At 34.1% G+C, this 12,949-nt stretch overlaps 1 protein-coding gene across 1 annotated transcript in view; it reads left to right on the top strand.

Moving 5' to 3' along the window:
* Window positions 1-12,949, top strand: part of EFCAB13 (EF-hand calcium binding domain 13) — a 257,910-nt gene that overhangs the window by 171,620 nt on the left and 73,341 nt on the right. The window contains exons 15-17 of the mRNA XM_037810242.1: window positions 691-834; window positions 1,391-1,462; window positions 6,059-6,208. Coding sequence (XP_037666170.1) covers window positions 691-834; window positions 1,391-1,462; window positions 6,059-6,208 — 366 coding nt within the window. The remainder of the gene's footprint in view (window positions 1-690; window positions 835-1,390; window positions 1,463-6,058; window positions 6,209-12,949) is intronic.

Genomic DNA, 12,949 nt, shown 5'->3' with positions numbered 1-12,949 from the left:
GTACTATATGCCTAACACAGTTTTAAGTGCTTTTCATGTATTATTATAATTAAACTTCACATCAGCTTGTGGGGTAGATATTTATTATCATGCCATTTTAGAGATAAGACTACTATGGGGGGGGCTAAGTAGTAATAATTTGTGCATAGGTAGTAAGAGGTATAACCAGGATTTGAATTCAGGTCTATCCAATTTAACCTCTGATTCCTTTGAGAGGACTGCAAATGAAGCAAAATTATAGATGGTAGGATATAGTTGGGTCCTGCTAGAATGAAGAGGAAAAATGAAAATGCACCCTTGTGAATTTTGTTTCATATTTTATATTTCTGATAATTCTGAAATTTATTTTACCTTTATCAGAATGAGTTAATTTTGTTTCCATTAGAGCTCCATGGCAAAATAACTACTTTATATAATTGCAGTGAAAAAAATTCAGCTATATGTATCATTTTGGTCATGATAATTTTATGCCAGTCTCAGAGAAAACATGGTAGAACAAGAAGTCACCACATATTGTGCTGCTGGCCATATAATTCCCTTAGGATTGCATTTCTTGCTGAGATTTCTTCAACTTCAGTTCAGGATGTGGTACTAAATCACGGACTTCCAAGTCTTTAGTGATAGCTACTATTGTTTTTAAAATCAGAAGTTAGTTCAATTACCAAATAACCTATTTCTGTCTATTTTTAGAGCTAAAGGAGGTTGTCTCTGCCCTCAGTTTGCTTGAAGGTGACATGATAGCTGGGAAGAACTTGGAAGACTTTCTAAGAAATATTGGGATTAAGTCACATAAAGAAGAGGCAGAGAAAATTCTTCAATCAGATTTTGTTTCTGGTAAGTGTTAAGTAGTACTATCATTTTCTGTAGAGCACCTATCAAAAGGCATGCAAAGTCTATTTGGGCAAATATCTCTATTGTTATTTGCTTATATTACTGTAAATATCATCTTTGAAAAGGAGCCTTAGCTTTTAAAATTTGCTGCTTTGCAATTATGAGAATACTTCTAACAAACTGTAAATTTTGTGGGAAGTGGGCTTGTTGGAATGCATCAAAGAAAATCCTTTTTCCTCAGAGATAATCTTGATTTACTGACTGAAGAATAGCTTAGGAATTCATGTTCTGTGAGTAAGCATTCTGGCTTTGAACCTTTGGCTGAGTGAAATTACTGGACCTTATAAGTTTCTTGGTGCTTTAGTTCCCTTACAGGTAGAATTAGGACTAGTATATCTACAACCTTGTACAGTTGTTGAAGGCATAATGAATCCAAAATACATTGTAAATAAAGGGTTCAAGTAATATATAAAAATTATATGCTAATTTTTAAACTAGTCTTTTAATGCTACCTTGTCAAGCACTTCTTTTCTGTCACTTTTCTCTCTTTTCCTCCCAGAGGACAGTATGGTGAATGTTAAAGACTGTCTGAGGACTTTGAAGGACACCCAGAAATTTTCTAATTTTATCGGTAAGAGCTTTATGCTAAAACTGTTAAAAGACAACAATGCAGGACAAAAGGTCATCTAGTCAAACACTATTTCTAGTACTTAATCTTCTTTTTAGTATCTGTGCCAAATGTTTGTTTTATCAGTACTGGAATGTGTCCAGTTATGAGGAATTTACCAAATTTTTTTATTTTAAACTGAGAATTGTGCATTTGTGACTGAAAAAATTGGGAAAATCACAAGATTGTGGTCTTTCCCAGTAATTAATTTAAGAAGTCTTTATTGTATTCTAATGACACATTTTTAATGTTGTAGAAAAAAATAGATGACACAGAAATGTGAAAAATATGAAGTGTGGCAAGCCTCTTGTAGGTCGTGCTCTGGAAACGTCTGTTAACATTTGGTAAATATCCTTTTAGACTTTTTTCTTTATATCTATGAATATTTGTGTATTTTGCAATGATTAAAATTGGATCATTTAGTCCATAATATTCTATAATATGCTTTTAAAAAAATTGATAGTTTATCTTGGACATTTGTTCCAGTTTATATCATATAAGCCTACTTCATTCTTTTAAAAGACTACACAATATTCCATTGTAAGGATGTGCTCTAATGTTATCCCCAACCCTTTTGATGAACATTTAGGTTATTTCCAGTCTTTTACTATTACAAACATTTTGATGAACACTCTTGTACATATACCTTTGTGCACATGTGTACAAAGTATTTCTGTAGGACAAATTCTTAGAAGTGGAATTGTTGGGTCAGAATGTATGTGGATTTAAAATATTAATAGCTACTGCCTAATTGCCCTCCTAAAGGGCTTTGCAATTATGAGAATACTTTTAACAAACAGTTATAAATTTTGTGGGAAGTGGGCTTGTTGGAATGCATCAAAGAAAATCCTTTTTCCTCAGCGATATCTTGATTTACTGACTGAAGAATAGCTTGGGAATTCGACCTTAAAGGGTTGTAAAAGTTCCCACTTTCTTCAATAGTATTATTTTAAAAAATTCTGATAGTAAAAAAAAGGTGTTTATTTATATGTGCTTCTTTAATTACCAGTGAGATAAACATTTTTTATGCACTTTTGACTGTCTTTGATCATTATTTAGTATGATTGTCCTTCTTGTATCAATTTGTAAATAACTTTTTTATATTTTAGGGGCATTAATGCTTTATCTTATAGTTTTTCTTAGTTTATGATTCATCTTTTGACTTTGTTTTTGATTGGTTGCTTTTTGCCATCATCTATGTTTTATTTTGTTAATTTTGGTTAATTTGTATTCTCCTAGGAAATTTTTTTTTTTAATTAAGGTTTTTCATTAGAATATTAGTGAAGTCCTATGCACTTATAATTCTTTTTAGTTTTTTGTATCTGTGGTATTTTATCATTCTTAAATTTGTGTATATGTGTTTTTTACCTTTTCTTTGTTAGCTAGTGTTTTATTTATTCTCTTTCTTTTTAAAGCACCAACTCTTTGATTTATCTTTTATTGTTTTGTTTATATTCTTTAAACAAGTAATTTCTCTTTTATCTTTATTATGCCTTTTATATTGTTCCCTTACGCCCATTTTGTAGTTTTTCTAACTTCTTGTTTAAAGTATTAGTTTATTTCTGCAGTTTTTCTTTCTGGGTAATGAGCATGTTTAAGATGATCAGTTTTCCTTTCTGTAAAACTTTGGTATATCTAACAGTCTTTGGTTTGTTGGGCTATTAAAACTGTTTTGGGTAATTATTTATTACGTATGGTGTTATTTTCTCAAGATTTCCAGTTGTGTTTTGATTTTCTCTTTGATCCAAGAGTTGTTTAGGAGACAGTTTTAAATTTCAAAGTAATTTACATTTCATTGATGCTGATGTTTGTTTATTTCTAGTTTTATTGTATTGTAGTCAGAGAATGAGACCTGTAGTCGTGGGTTTGAATAGTTCCCTAGTTCATTAGAGTTGGAGTTCCTTTGATTCTTATATATTTATTTAAAAATCATATTTGTGGATTCCAGGTAATTACTGTTTGTCTTAGAAGTCTTTGTGGCTTTCTGAAGTAGGTCATTCCATAAGTTTGGACAAATATAGCCCTAGAAAGTTATTCTGCAAATTTAATGAAAATCTTCCTTTATAAAATTCCATTCCTGGAAACATTTAGCATTTTGATTCTTCTTTCATTTAGTAGCCCTCTAGAAATGTGAAGAGTAATCTTTTCCTGTCTTGCCTTCGCACTAAGTCATCTGTCTCTAGACTCTCTTCAATTCTTTTTAATATGACCTATTGTTGAAACTTTAATAATGACTAGTGAGTGTATCATAGAATGAAACTGTCTGTTAAATTGCGTTTACTTTTACATAAATAAACTAGTAATGTATTATCTGTTTTTTTTTAATGAATCCTGGGGAATGCCTTTTTAAAAATGCACTGTAGAAATGTGAATTCTTCTTTTTAAAATTAAGGGGGTGGGGGTTCCTACTCCAAATTTTTGGTGTTACTGGGTTAAACATGAGAAGATCCTATGATGATTTACTAAGCTGGGTGAAGCTGGCTGACAGAAGTAAAGGGTGTAAGGAAGAAAAGTGGGAAGGGAAGATTTGGGGTTGGGGAAGATTTCTGAAGAATGAAGGGGACTTTTTACTAAAATGGTGAGCTCATTAACAGAATAACTAGAGGAACTTCAGAATACTGTTGTTCATAAAGGAATAGCCCACCAAAAAAAAAACCACACATTTAACAAAATAATTTAAGAATAAAGAAAAGGGGCTATAGCAAACTAGAGGAATGGAGAATGGACTGCTCTACTCAGGGGAAAATGGTTAAAGAGCCAAGGACCTCTAGTCAGAATTTAGGGAAATCTGTTAACCTCCCTATGCCTCTGTAGGGAGGCATGTAAAAGACAGAGAAAATGTATCAGGTTGTGATTTTCTGAATCTGGAGGTGATGAATTAGAAACACTTTGTAATTTGAAGGTGTAATGAGAATACTTCAGTGGAGATAAACTGATGTGATTAATTTCTCTTTTGTCTATGAAGAAGCTGCTTTTAATACATGAGAAGGCAAGTATGATGTAATGAAAATTTTGAAATGAATACTAAATATTTAACATTCATAAGATTTTAGAACTGGAAAGTGCCTTATGTAAAATGATGTAACAGAATTCATAAGTCTTCTGTTGAATAGTATGAGTATAAGTTACATATTAAAAGCATTTTATACAAAAGTTAAAACTCCAATAAATTAAATTTTCAAGTCATCTAAATGCTACTGAGGTTTGGAAATGATTTCTCTTACAAGTAAATAGTAGGATTTGCAAAAGAAAGCTTTTACTTTTTTTCCTCAGAAATAATCATGTTGCTTACAAAGATGTCATAATTTTTGATAGGATATTAAGTGAAAACTTAAATTAACATAAAGTTCTATATACAGCATGTTTAAAAATCCCTCAAAGTGGGATCAGACACCCAGGGAAGTGAATCTCCCTGGCAACGTGGAATATGACTCCCAGGGAGGAATGTAGACCTGGCACCGTGGGACGGAGAACATCTTCTTGACCAAAAGGGGGATGTGAAAGGAAATGAAATAAGCTTCAGTGGCAGAGAGATTCCAAAAGGAGCCGAGAGGTCACTCTGGTGGGCACTCTTATGCACACTTTAGACAACCCTTTTTAGGTTCTAAAGAATTGGGGTAGCTGGTGGTGGATACCTGAAACTATCAAACTACAACCCAGAACCCATGAATCTCGAAGACAGTTGTATAAAAATGTAGCTTATGAGGGGTGACAATGGGATTGGGAAAGCCATAAGGACCAAACACCACTTTGTCTAGTTTATGGATGGATGTGTAGAAAAGTAGGGGAGGGAAACAGACAGACAAAGGTACCCAGTGTTCTTTTTTACTTCAATTGCTCTTTTTCACTCTAATTATTATTCTTGTTATTTTTGTGTGTATGCTAATGAAGGTGTCAGGGATTGATTTAGGTGATGAATGTACAACTATGTAATGGTACTGTAAACAATCGAAAGTACAATTTGTTTTGTATGACTGCGTGGTATGTGAATATATCTCAATAAAATGATGATTTAAAAAAAAAAAAAAAAAAAAAAAAAAATCCCTCAAAGTAAAAGCCAAGACATTTAAAAAGAAGAATGGAAGGAAACGTGTCAAAATATTAACAGTGGATTATCTTTGAAAGGTGGAATTGGAATAATTTTTTTTCACTTTTTTGTTTATCAAATTTTCTTTGATGAATAAATATTATCAGAATTTTCTTTGATGAATAAGTATTATTATAAGGTAGAATTTCATTTATCATGAATGATTGCAATTTCAAAATTAGTGATGGTCATTGTAGTTTGTCTAGACAGTGCTGTTCAATAGAACTTTCTGTGATGATGGGAAATATTCCATAACTGCCTGGTTCAATTTGATAGTGATTAACCACAAATGGCTATTTGATACTTGGAATGTAGTTAGTGTGACTGAGAACTAGGTTGTAAGTTTATGTGATTTAAATTTAAATAGTCACATGCATCTAGTAACTACCATATTGGACAGTATTTTGATGTGTTAAAAAGATTTAGATCCATGTGCTGAATCTATTGTATGTATATTCTCTGTGTATTTGTAGCATTGAATGAGGCCATCAATACAGTAGACTGCATGAAAGAAAGTGATCAGTCTGATAAAGACAAATATTCAGATGGGCTTGAAAATACTGATGGACTTTATTTTACTGATGATACCCTTCAAGAGACACTGGATGATTCCCTTGTTGAGGGTAAGTTGATTGTGAAGACAATGAGCAGCTTGTAATAGAAATTTATTCTATTTGGTTAGCAAATTTTTATCCAAGGATTTCAAAGTTTTTTTTTTTTTTTTTTTTTTTACCAAATAATAATGAACTCTAAATGCTAAGTTCCTAAGTAACACTGTAAACTTGTTGAAAAACTGTTTACTATAGATGTGATTTAGGAATCTCTCTTACAGTATATTCAAAGAGCTTTAGTTTTTACGGTATCAAATTATTAATAGTGAAACTCCTGACAATGATTGTGTTTTATATTTTAAATTGGCCTGGGATCAACAGGACTGCAAGTTGTGCTTGCACAGAGGTGCCTGGTTGCGAAACTGCAAGTGTAGGCTGAAATGCAGTCCATACTCCATTATGCTTTCTAAACCTTGAACCTCATTGGTGGATTACAGCTGACTAGAGGAACGTTTACCTGTTTTGTAACTGATGCATAGAAAGGGAGTGCCTCTTTCCAATTCACACAGAAGTACAGTATGAACTAGCAAGGCCCTGGAGATCAAGAGCTTCAATCTCAAATTCTAACCTTTAATTGTTCACCTTTCAGTTGATAGAAACCTTAAAACTTCTACATGTAAAAGCCATAATTATTATTTGAAAAGATTATAGCTCACTCCATATTTAAAGAACTGATTCAGTTAAAATCTTATAACAAATATCAATAGCCCATCATGTTTTCTATGCCATGAGATATTCTTGTTTCAAATACTGTTTGAAATAAGTGGGTCATCAATTATAAATAAAAAATATTTTCTTTTTTTAGCAGGCATTTTGGTTCAGGTAAATATTTAACTTGAGGGTTTACCTATAATGGACTTTGGACAAATTATTTTGCATATATTTACATAATAATATCTTGAGTATATTTATTTCTCCTTGTTTATATTAAAGAAGCTGCTCACATCTTGTCGCATATAGGTATACCTAACTTGGAGTGTGCCCTGAAAAGTTTGAATAGTAATTTAACTGAAGAGAACGTCAATGAAACCCTTAAAGGTTGTGTCATCATTAATAAGCATTTTTGGCTAGAGATTCTTCATATTTTTCTTTATTTATGGGAAGCAGTCTTAGAGTGCATGTATAAGGGTAAGATGCTAAAGGAAGTCATCCTTCTACTGGAGGTTTAGGTGGATACAAAGTATGGCCAAAATAGCCTACCAATTTAAATATTTATTGACCATATCTAACTGTTCCTACTCATTTGGCTACTATATAAACTCACTTAGAAAATTATTCATTACTTATGAGCATGGATGGGAAAATACCATACATTATATAATGAAGCAAAGATATGACACCAGCAGCTTCATTTTAATATGGGATCTTTCTTCAGAGGATATCCACTTTTATCTGTCCTTTTATAGCACGTGTCCCATTTTTTTAAATCAAATGCAATACATGAAGGCTCACTACATTTTTAAAGAGCATTTATTTACTTTTAGTCATTGTTTCCAAGTGGGCCCATATTTACCTTTGTTTTCCATCTTTAATTTCATGTAATATGTACTTGATGCTCTTTCCAATACACATCCACTCTTAGGAAGTCAGATCATTTGGGAATACTTCTAGAAGTTGTCGAGTTTCATTGGTTTAGGTAATTGCTTCAGCTAACAGATATACTTTTGCATACGCAGGTATACTGATAGAACATCCCTATCATTCTCATATAGTGTGATGTTTTTCCTGTTTGAAAATCACAATATTTATAATTAGTTTATCTTTTTGCTATTTTCTTATATAGCTAATCAATAGCAGCGGCAGTTCTTCCTCAGCTTTTTCCAGTTTTAGGGTAGATAGGTCCTTGCTTTTCTGCCCCTGCTTCCAAAACACAAAGCACACACTGGTGGTACAGAAGTTCTATTCTAGCTCACAGACTAAATTAGCCACAGTGGCACCTCCACTCTACAAAGAATAAATGATTATAGCTAATACGTAGTGTATCATGGACATGATATGAAGAGTATGAAGTACTTTAAGTGTGTTAATTCATTTAACCCTCTCAAATACTCTAAAAGGTAGGACTATTGCTGTCTCCATTTTACCTGTGAGGAAGTTGAAGTGCAAAAGAGGTTAAGTGACTTGTCCAGTGTCACAAGTTAGTAAGTGACAGAGCTGGTATTCAAAACTAGGCTATCTGCTTCAGTCTCTAATATGATACTAGAATAAGTGCCACAGTATTGACCATTGGATTTCAGCACAGTTTTTATTGCTGCTCTGCTATCCTCTTGGCTTGAAACATAGAATCCTCTTGTTTTTCAAGTTGTTCTTCTTTGTTCAATGCTTTATTCTAATAATGTAGTTTTCTATGCCTCAGTTTCTAAATTCCTGTCAGTCCTAGGTCAAAACACTGGGTTATACCTTTGTTTTCTTTCTGATTCTCTAGATTCCCCATCCACATGCCCTACTGCTTAAGATATGTTGCTCTTGAGACCCAGGTGCCTTTTCTTTGAATAATGATTAGAGGCGGGCCCAACTTCTTGGATACCAATTCATGCCTGACTGTATTGTTTATGTTTTCCTTGTGGGAAGGACCACTGCCAGACTCTGGCCCAGTTTTTCTTGTGAACTATCTTGCTTCCAGTAAACCACCATGCGTCACTGGTGAATTGGCTTGAGATACAAAACATTAATATTCATAGGCATTTTTGGCTTCAATAGGTTTAAAGATTTTTTGATTAATATAAAGACCAACATGTTACTTGTAGAGATTAGAAGATATTAATAAATATTTCATATTCCATAAAGTATTATTTAAAAAGAAACAAGAATATAAATTGCGATGAGATGTGAAAAGGCTGTGATTCCTTACTTACTAAAATAATAGTGATGATGCGTTACAATACAAAAATGACCTAGGAAACGTACCAGTATTCCAAAATATGCCCTTCTTTCAATTGTATACCATTTACATTCTTAGTGTTGATTTTAATTTTTTTAATTCATTTTTATTGAGATATATTCACATACCATGCAGTCATTCGAAGCATACATTCAATTGTTCGCAGTACCATTATATTGTTGTGCGTTGATCACCAAAATTAATTTTTGAACATTTTCATTACCACACACACAAAAATAATAAGAATAAAAATTAAAGTGAAAAAGAACAATTAAAGTAAAAAAGAACACTGGGTGCCTTTTTCTTTGCCCCCATTTTTCTACTCATACATCCATACACTGGACAAAGGGGAGTGTGGTCCATATGGCTTTCCCAATCACATTGTCACCCCTCATAAGCTACATTTTTATACAATTGTCTTCAAGATTCATGGGTTCTGGGTTTTAATTTGATAGTTTCAGGTATTTACTGCTAGCTATTCCAATTCATTAGAACCTCAAAAGGGTTGTCTATATTGTGTGTAAGAGCACCCACCCGAGTGACCTCTCTGCTCCTTTTGGAATCTCTCAGCCACTGAAACTTATTTCATTTCCTTTCACATCCCCCTTTTGGTCAAGAATATGTTCTCCATCCCATGATGCCGGTTCTAGATTCCTCCCCCGGAGTCATATTCCACATTGCCAGGGAGATTCCCTCCCCTGGGTGTCAGATCCCACGTAGAGGGGAGGGCAGTAATTTCACCTACCAAGTTGGCTTAGCTAGAGAGAGAGGGTCACATCTGAGCAACAAAGAGGCATTGGGAGGAGGCTCTTAGGCACAATTATAGGGAGGCCTAGCCTCTCCTTTGCAGCAGCAGTCTTCCCAAGGGCAAGTCCTGTGGTAGAGGGCTCAGCCCATCAAACCACCAATCCCCTATGTCTGTGAGCACATCAGTGACCATTGAGTTGGGGAAGCCCCACACCCCTGAATTCTCCACCAGCTCCTCAAGGGGGCTCTGCATATTTTTTTCATTTTTTTAAAACTAATTATTTTTTTAAAAAATTAGCTATATCAAAAATAAAAAAAAAAAAAATTTCAAACCAACCATAACGTAACAAGGGAGTAAGAAAAAGAAAACTAACCTAAAATAACTACTTTACTTCCAACATATTCCCATTCTACCCCAAGAAAATAACCTAATATAGCAACATTTCTGTGAACTCATTTCTGGGCATTCCCAGAATGTTAAATTTACCTACAATAGCTTATCTGTTCTTATCGGGTTATCATTCCCCCTCCATTAATTGCTCTCTATTGCTTGTTCCCTTACATTCTACATTATAAACCATTTATTTAACATTTTTCAATGTTCACATTAGGGGTAGCATATAATATTTCTCTTTTTGTGCCTGGCTTATTTCGCTCAGCATTGTGTCTTCAAGGTTCATCCATGTTGTCATATGTTTCATGACATCGTTCCTTCTTATTGCCGTGTAATATTCCATCATGGGTATATACCACATTTTATTTATTCACTCATCTGTTGAAGGACATATGGATTGTTCCCGTCTCTTGGCAATTGTGAATAATGCTGCTGTGAACATTGGCTTGCAGATACCTGTTCACATCTCTGCTTTCAGATCTTCTGGGTATATACTGAGAAGTGCAATCACTGGATCGAAGGGTAACTCTGTATCTAGTTTTCTAAGGAAGTGCCAGACTGACTTCCAGAGTGGCTGAACCATTATACAGTCCCACCAACACTGGGTAAGAGTTCCAATTTCTCCACATCCCCTCCAGCATTTGTAGTTTCCTGTTTGTTTAATGGCAGCCTTTCTAATTGGTGTGAGATGGTATCTCATTGTGGTCTTAATTTGCATCTCTCTGATAGCTGGTGAAGCTGAACATTTTTTCATGTGTTTCTTGGCCATTTGTATTCCCTCTTCAGAGAACAGTCTTTTCATAACTTTTGCACATTTTATAATTGGGATGTCAGTACTCTTGTCACTGAGTTGTAGGATTTCTTTATATATGCAAGATATCAGTTTTTTGTTAGATAGATGGTTTCCAAAAATTTTTTTCCCATTGAATTGGCTTCCCCTTCACCTTTTTGACAAATTCCTTTGAGGTACAGAAACTTCTAAGCTTGAGGAGTTCCCATTTATCTATTTTTTCTTTTGTTGGTTGTGCTTTGGGTGTAAGGTCTAGGAAGTGGCTGCCTAATACAAGGTCTTGAAGATGTGTCCCTACATTATCTTCTAGGAGTTTTATGGTAGTGTCTTTTATATTGAGATCTTTGATCCACTTTGAGTTAATTTTTGTGTAGGGTATGAGGTAGGGGTCCTCTTTCATTCTTTTGGATATGGATATCCAACTCTCCCAGCCCCATTTGTTGAAAAGACTGTTATTTTCCAGTTCAGTGGCTTTGGGGGCCTTATCAAAAATCAGTCAGCCATAAATCTGGGGGTCTATCTCAGAATTCTCAATTCATTTCCATTGATCAATATGTCTATCTTTGTGCCAGTACTATGCTGTTTTGACTACTGTGGCTTTACAATAAGCTTCAAAGTCAGAGAGTGTAAGTCTTCCCACTTCGTTTTTCTTTTTGAGAGTGTCTTTAGCAATTTGAGGCATCTTCCCTTTCCAAATAAATTTGATAACTATCTTTTCCAAGTCAGCAAAGTAGGTTGTTGGAATTTTGATTGGGATTGCATTGAATCTGTAGATGAGTTTGGGTAAAATTGACATCTTAATGACATTTAGCCTTCCTATCCATGACCGTAGGATATTTTTCCATCTTTTGCGATCCCCTTCTATTTCTTTTAGTAGAGTTATGTAGTTTTCTTTGAATAGGCCTTTTACATCTTTGGTTAAGTTTATTCTTAGGTACTTGATTTTTTTAGTTGCTATTGAAAATGGTATCTTTTTCTTGAGTGTCTCTTCACTTTGTTCATTTCTAGCATATAGAAACATTACTGACTTATGTGCATTAACCTTGTATCCCGCTACTTTGCTAAATTTGTTTATTAGCTCTAGTAGCTGTATCGTCAATTTCTAAGGGTTTTCCAGATATAAGATCATATCATCTGCAAATAATGGCAGTTTTACTTCTTCCTTCCAATTTAGATGCCTTTTATTTCTTTGTCCTGCCGGATTGCCCTGGCTAGCACTTCTAGCACAATGTTGAACAATAGTGGTGACAGCGGGCATCCTTGTCTTGTTCCTGATCTTAGAGGGAAGGCTTTCAGTCTCTCACCATTGAGTACTATGCTGGCTGTGGGTTTTTCATATATGCTCTTTATCATATTGAGGAAGTTTCCTTCAATTCCTACCTTCGAAAGTGTTTTTATCAAAAAGGGATGTTGGATTTTGTCAAATGCTTTTTCAGCATCTATTGAGATGATCATTTGATTTTTCCCTTTTGACTTGTTAATGTGTTGTAATACATTGATTGATTTTCTTATGTTGAACCATCCTTGCATGCCTGGAATGAACCCCACTTGGTCATGGTGTATGATTTTTTTAATGTGTCTTTGTATTTGATTTGCAAGTATTTTGTTAAGAATTTTTGCATCTATATTCATTAGGGAGATTGGCCTATAGTTTTCCTTTTTTTGTAGCATCTTTGCCTGGTTTTGGTATTAGATTGATGTTAGCTTCATAAAATGAGTTAGGTAGTGTTCCATTTTCTTTGATGTTTTGAAAGTATTTAAGTAAGATTGGTGTCAGTTCTTTCTGGAAAGTTTGGTAGAATTCCCCTGTGAAGCCATCTGGCCCTGGGCATTTATTTGTGGGAAGCTTTTGGATGACTGCTTGGATATCTTTGCTTGTGATGGGTTGGTTGAGGTCTTCTATTTCTTCTCTGGTCAGTCTAGGTTATTCATATGTTTCCA

This window comes from Choloepus didactylus, chromosome 18 (assembly GCF_015220235.1).
Source record: "Choloepus didactylus isolate mChoDid1 chromosome 18, mChoDid1.pri, whole genome shotgun sequence".
Classification (NCBI taxonomy): Eukaryota; Metazoa; Chordata; class Mammalia; order Pilosa; family Megalonychidae; genus Choloepus; species Choloepus didactylus.
The sequence above is the reverse complement of the archived record's forward strand: the minus strand, read 5'-3'. Positions and strand labels throughout refer to the sequence as shown.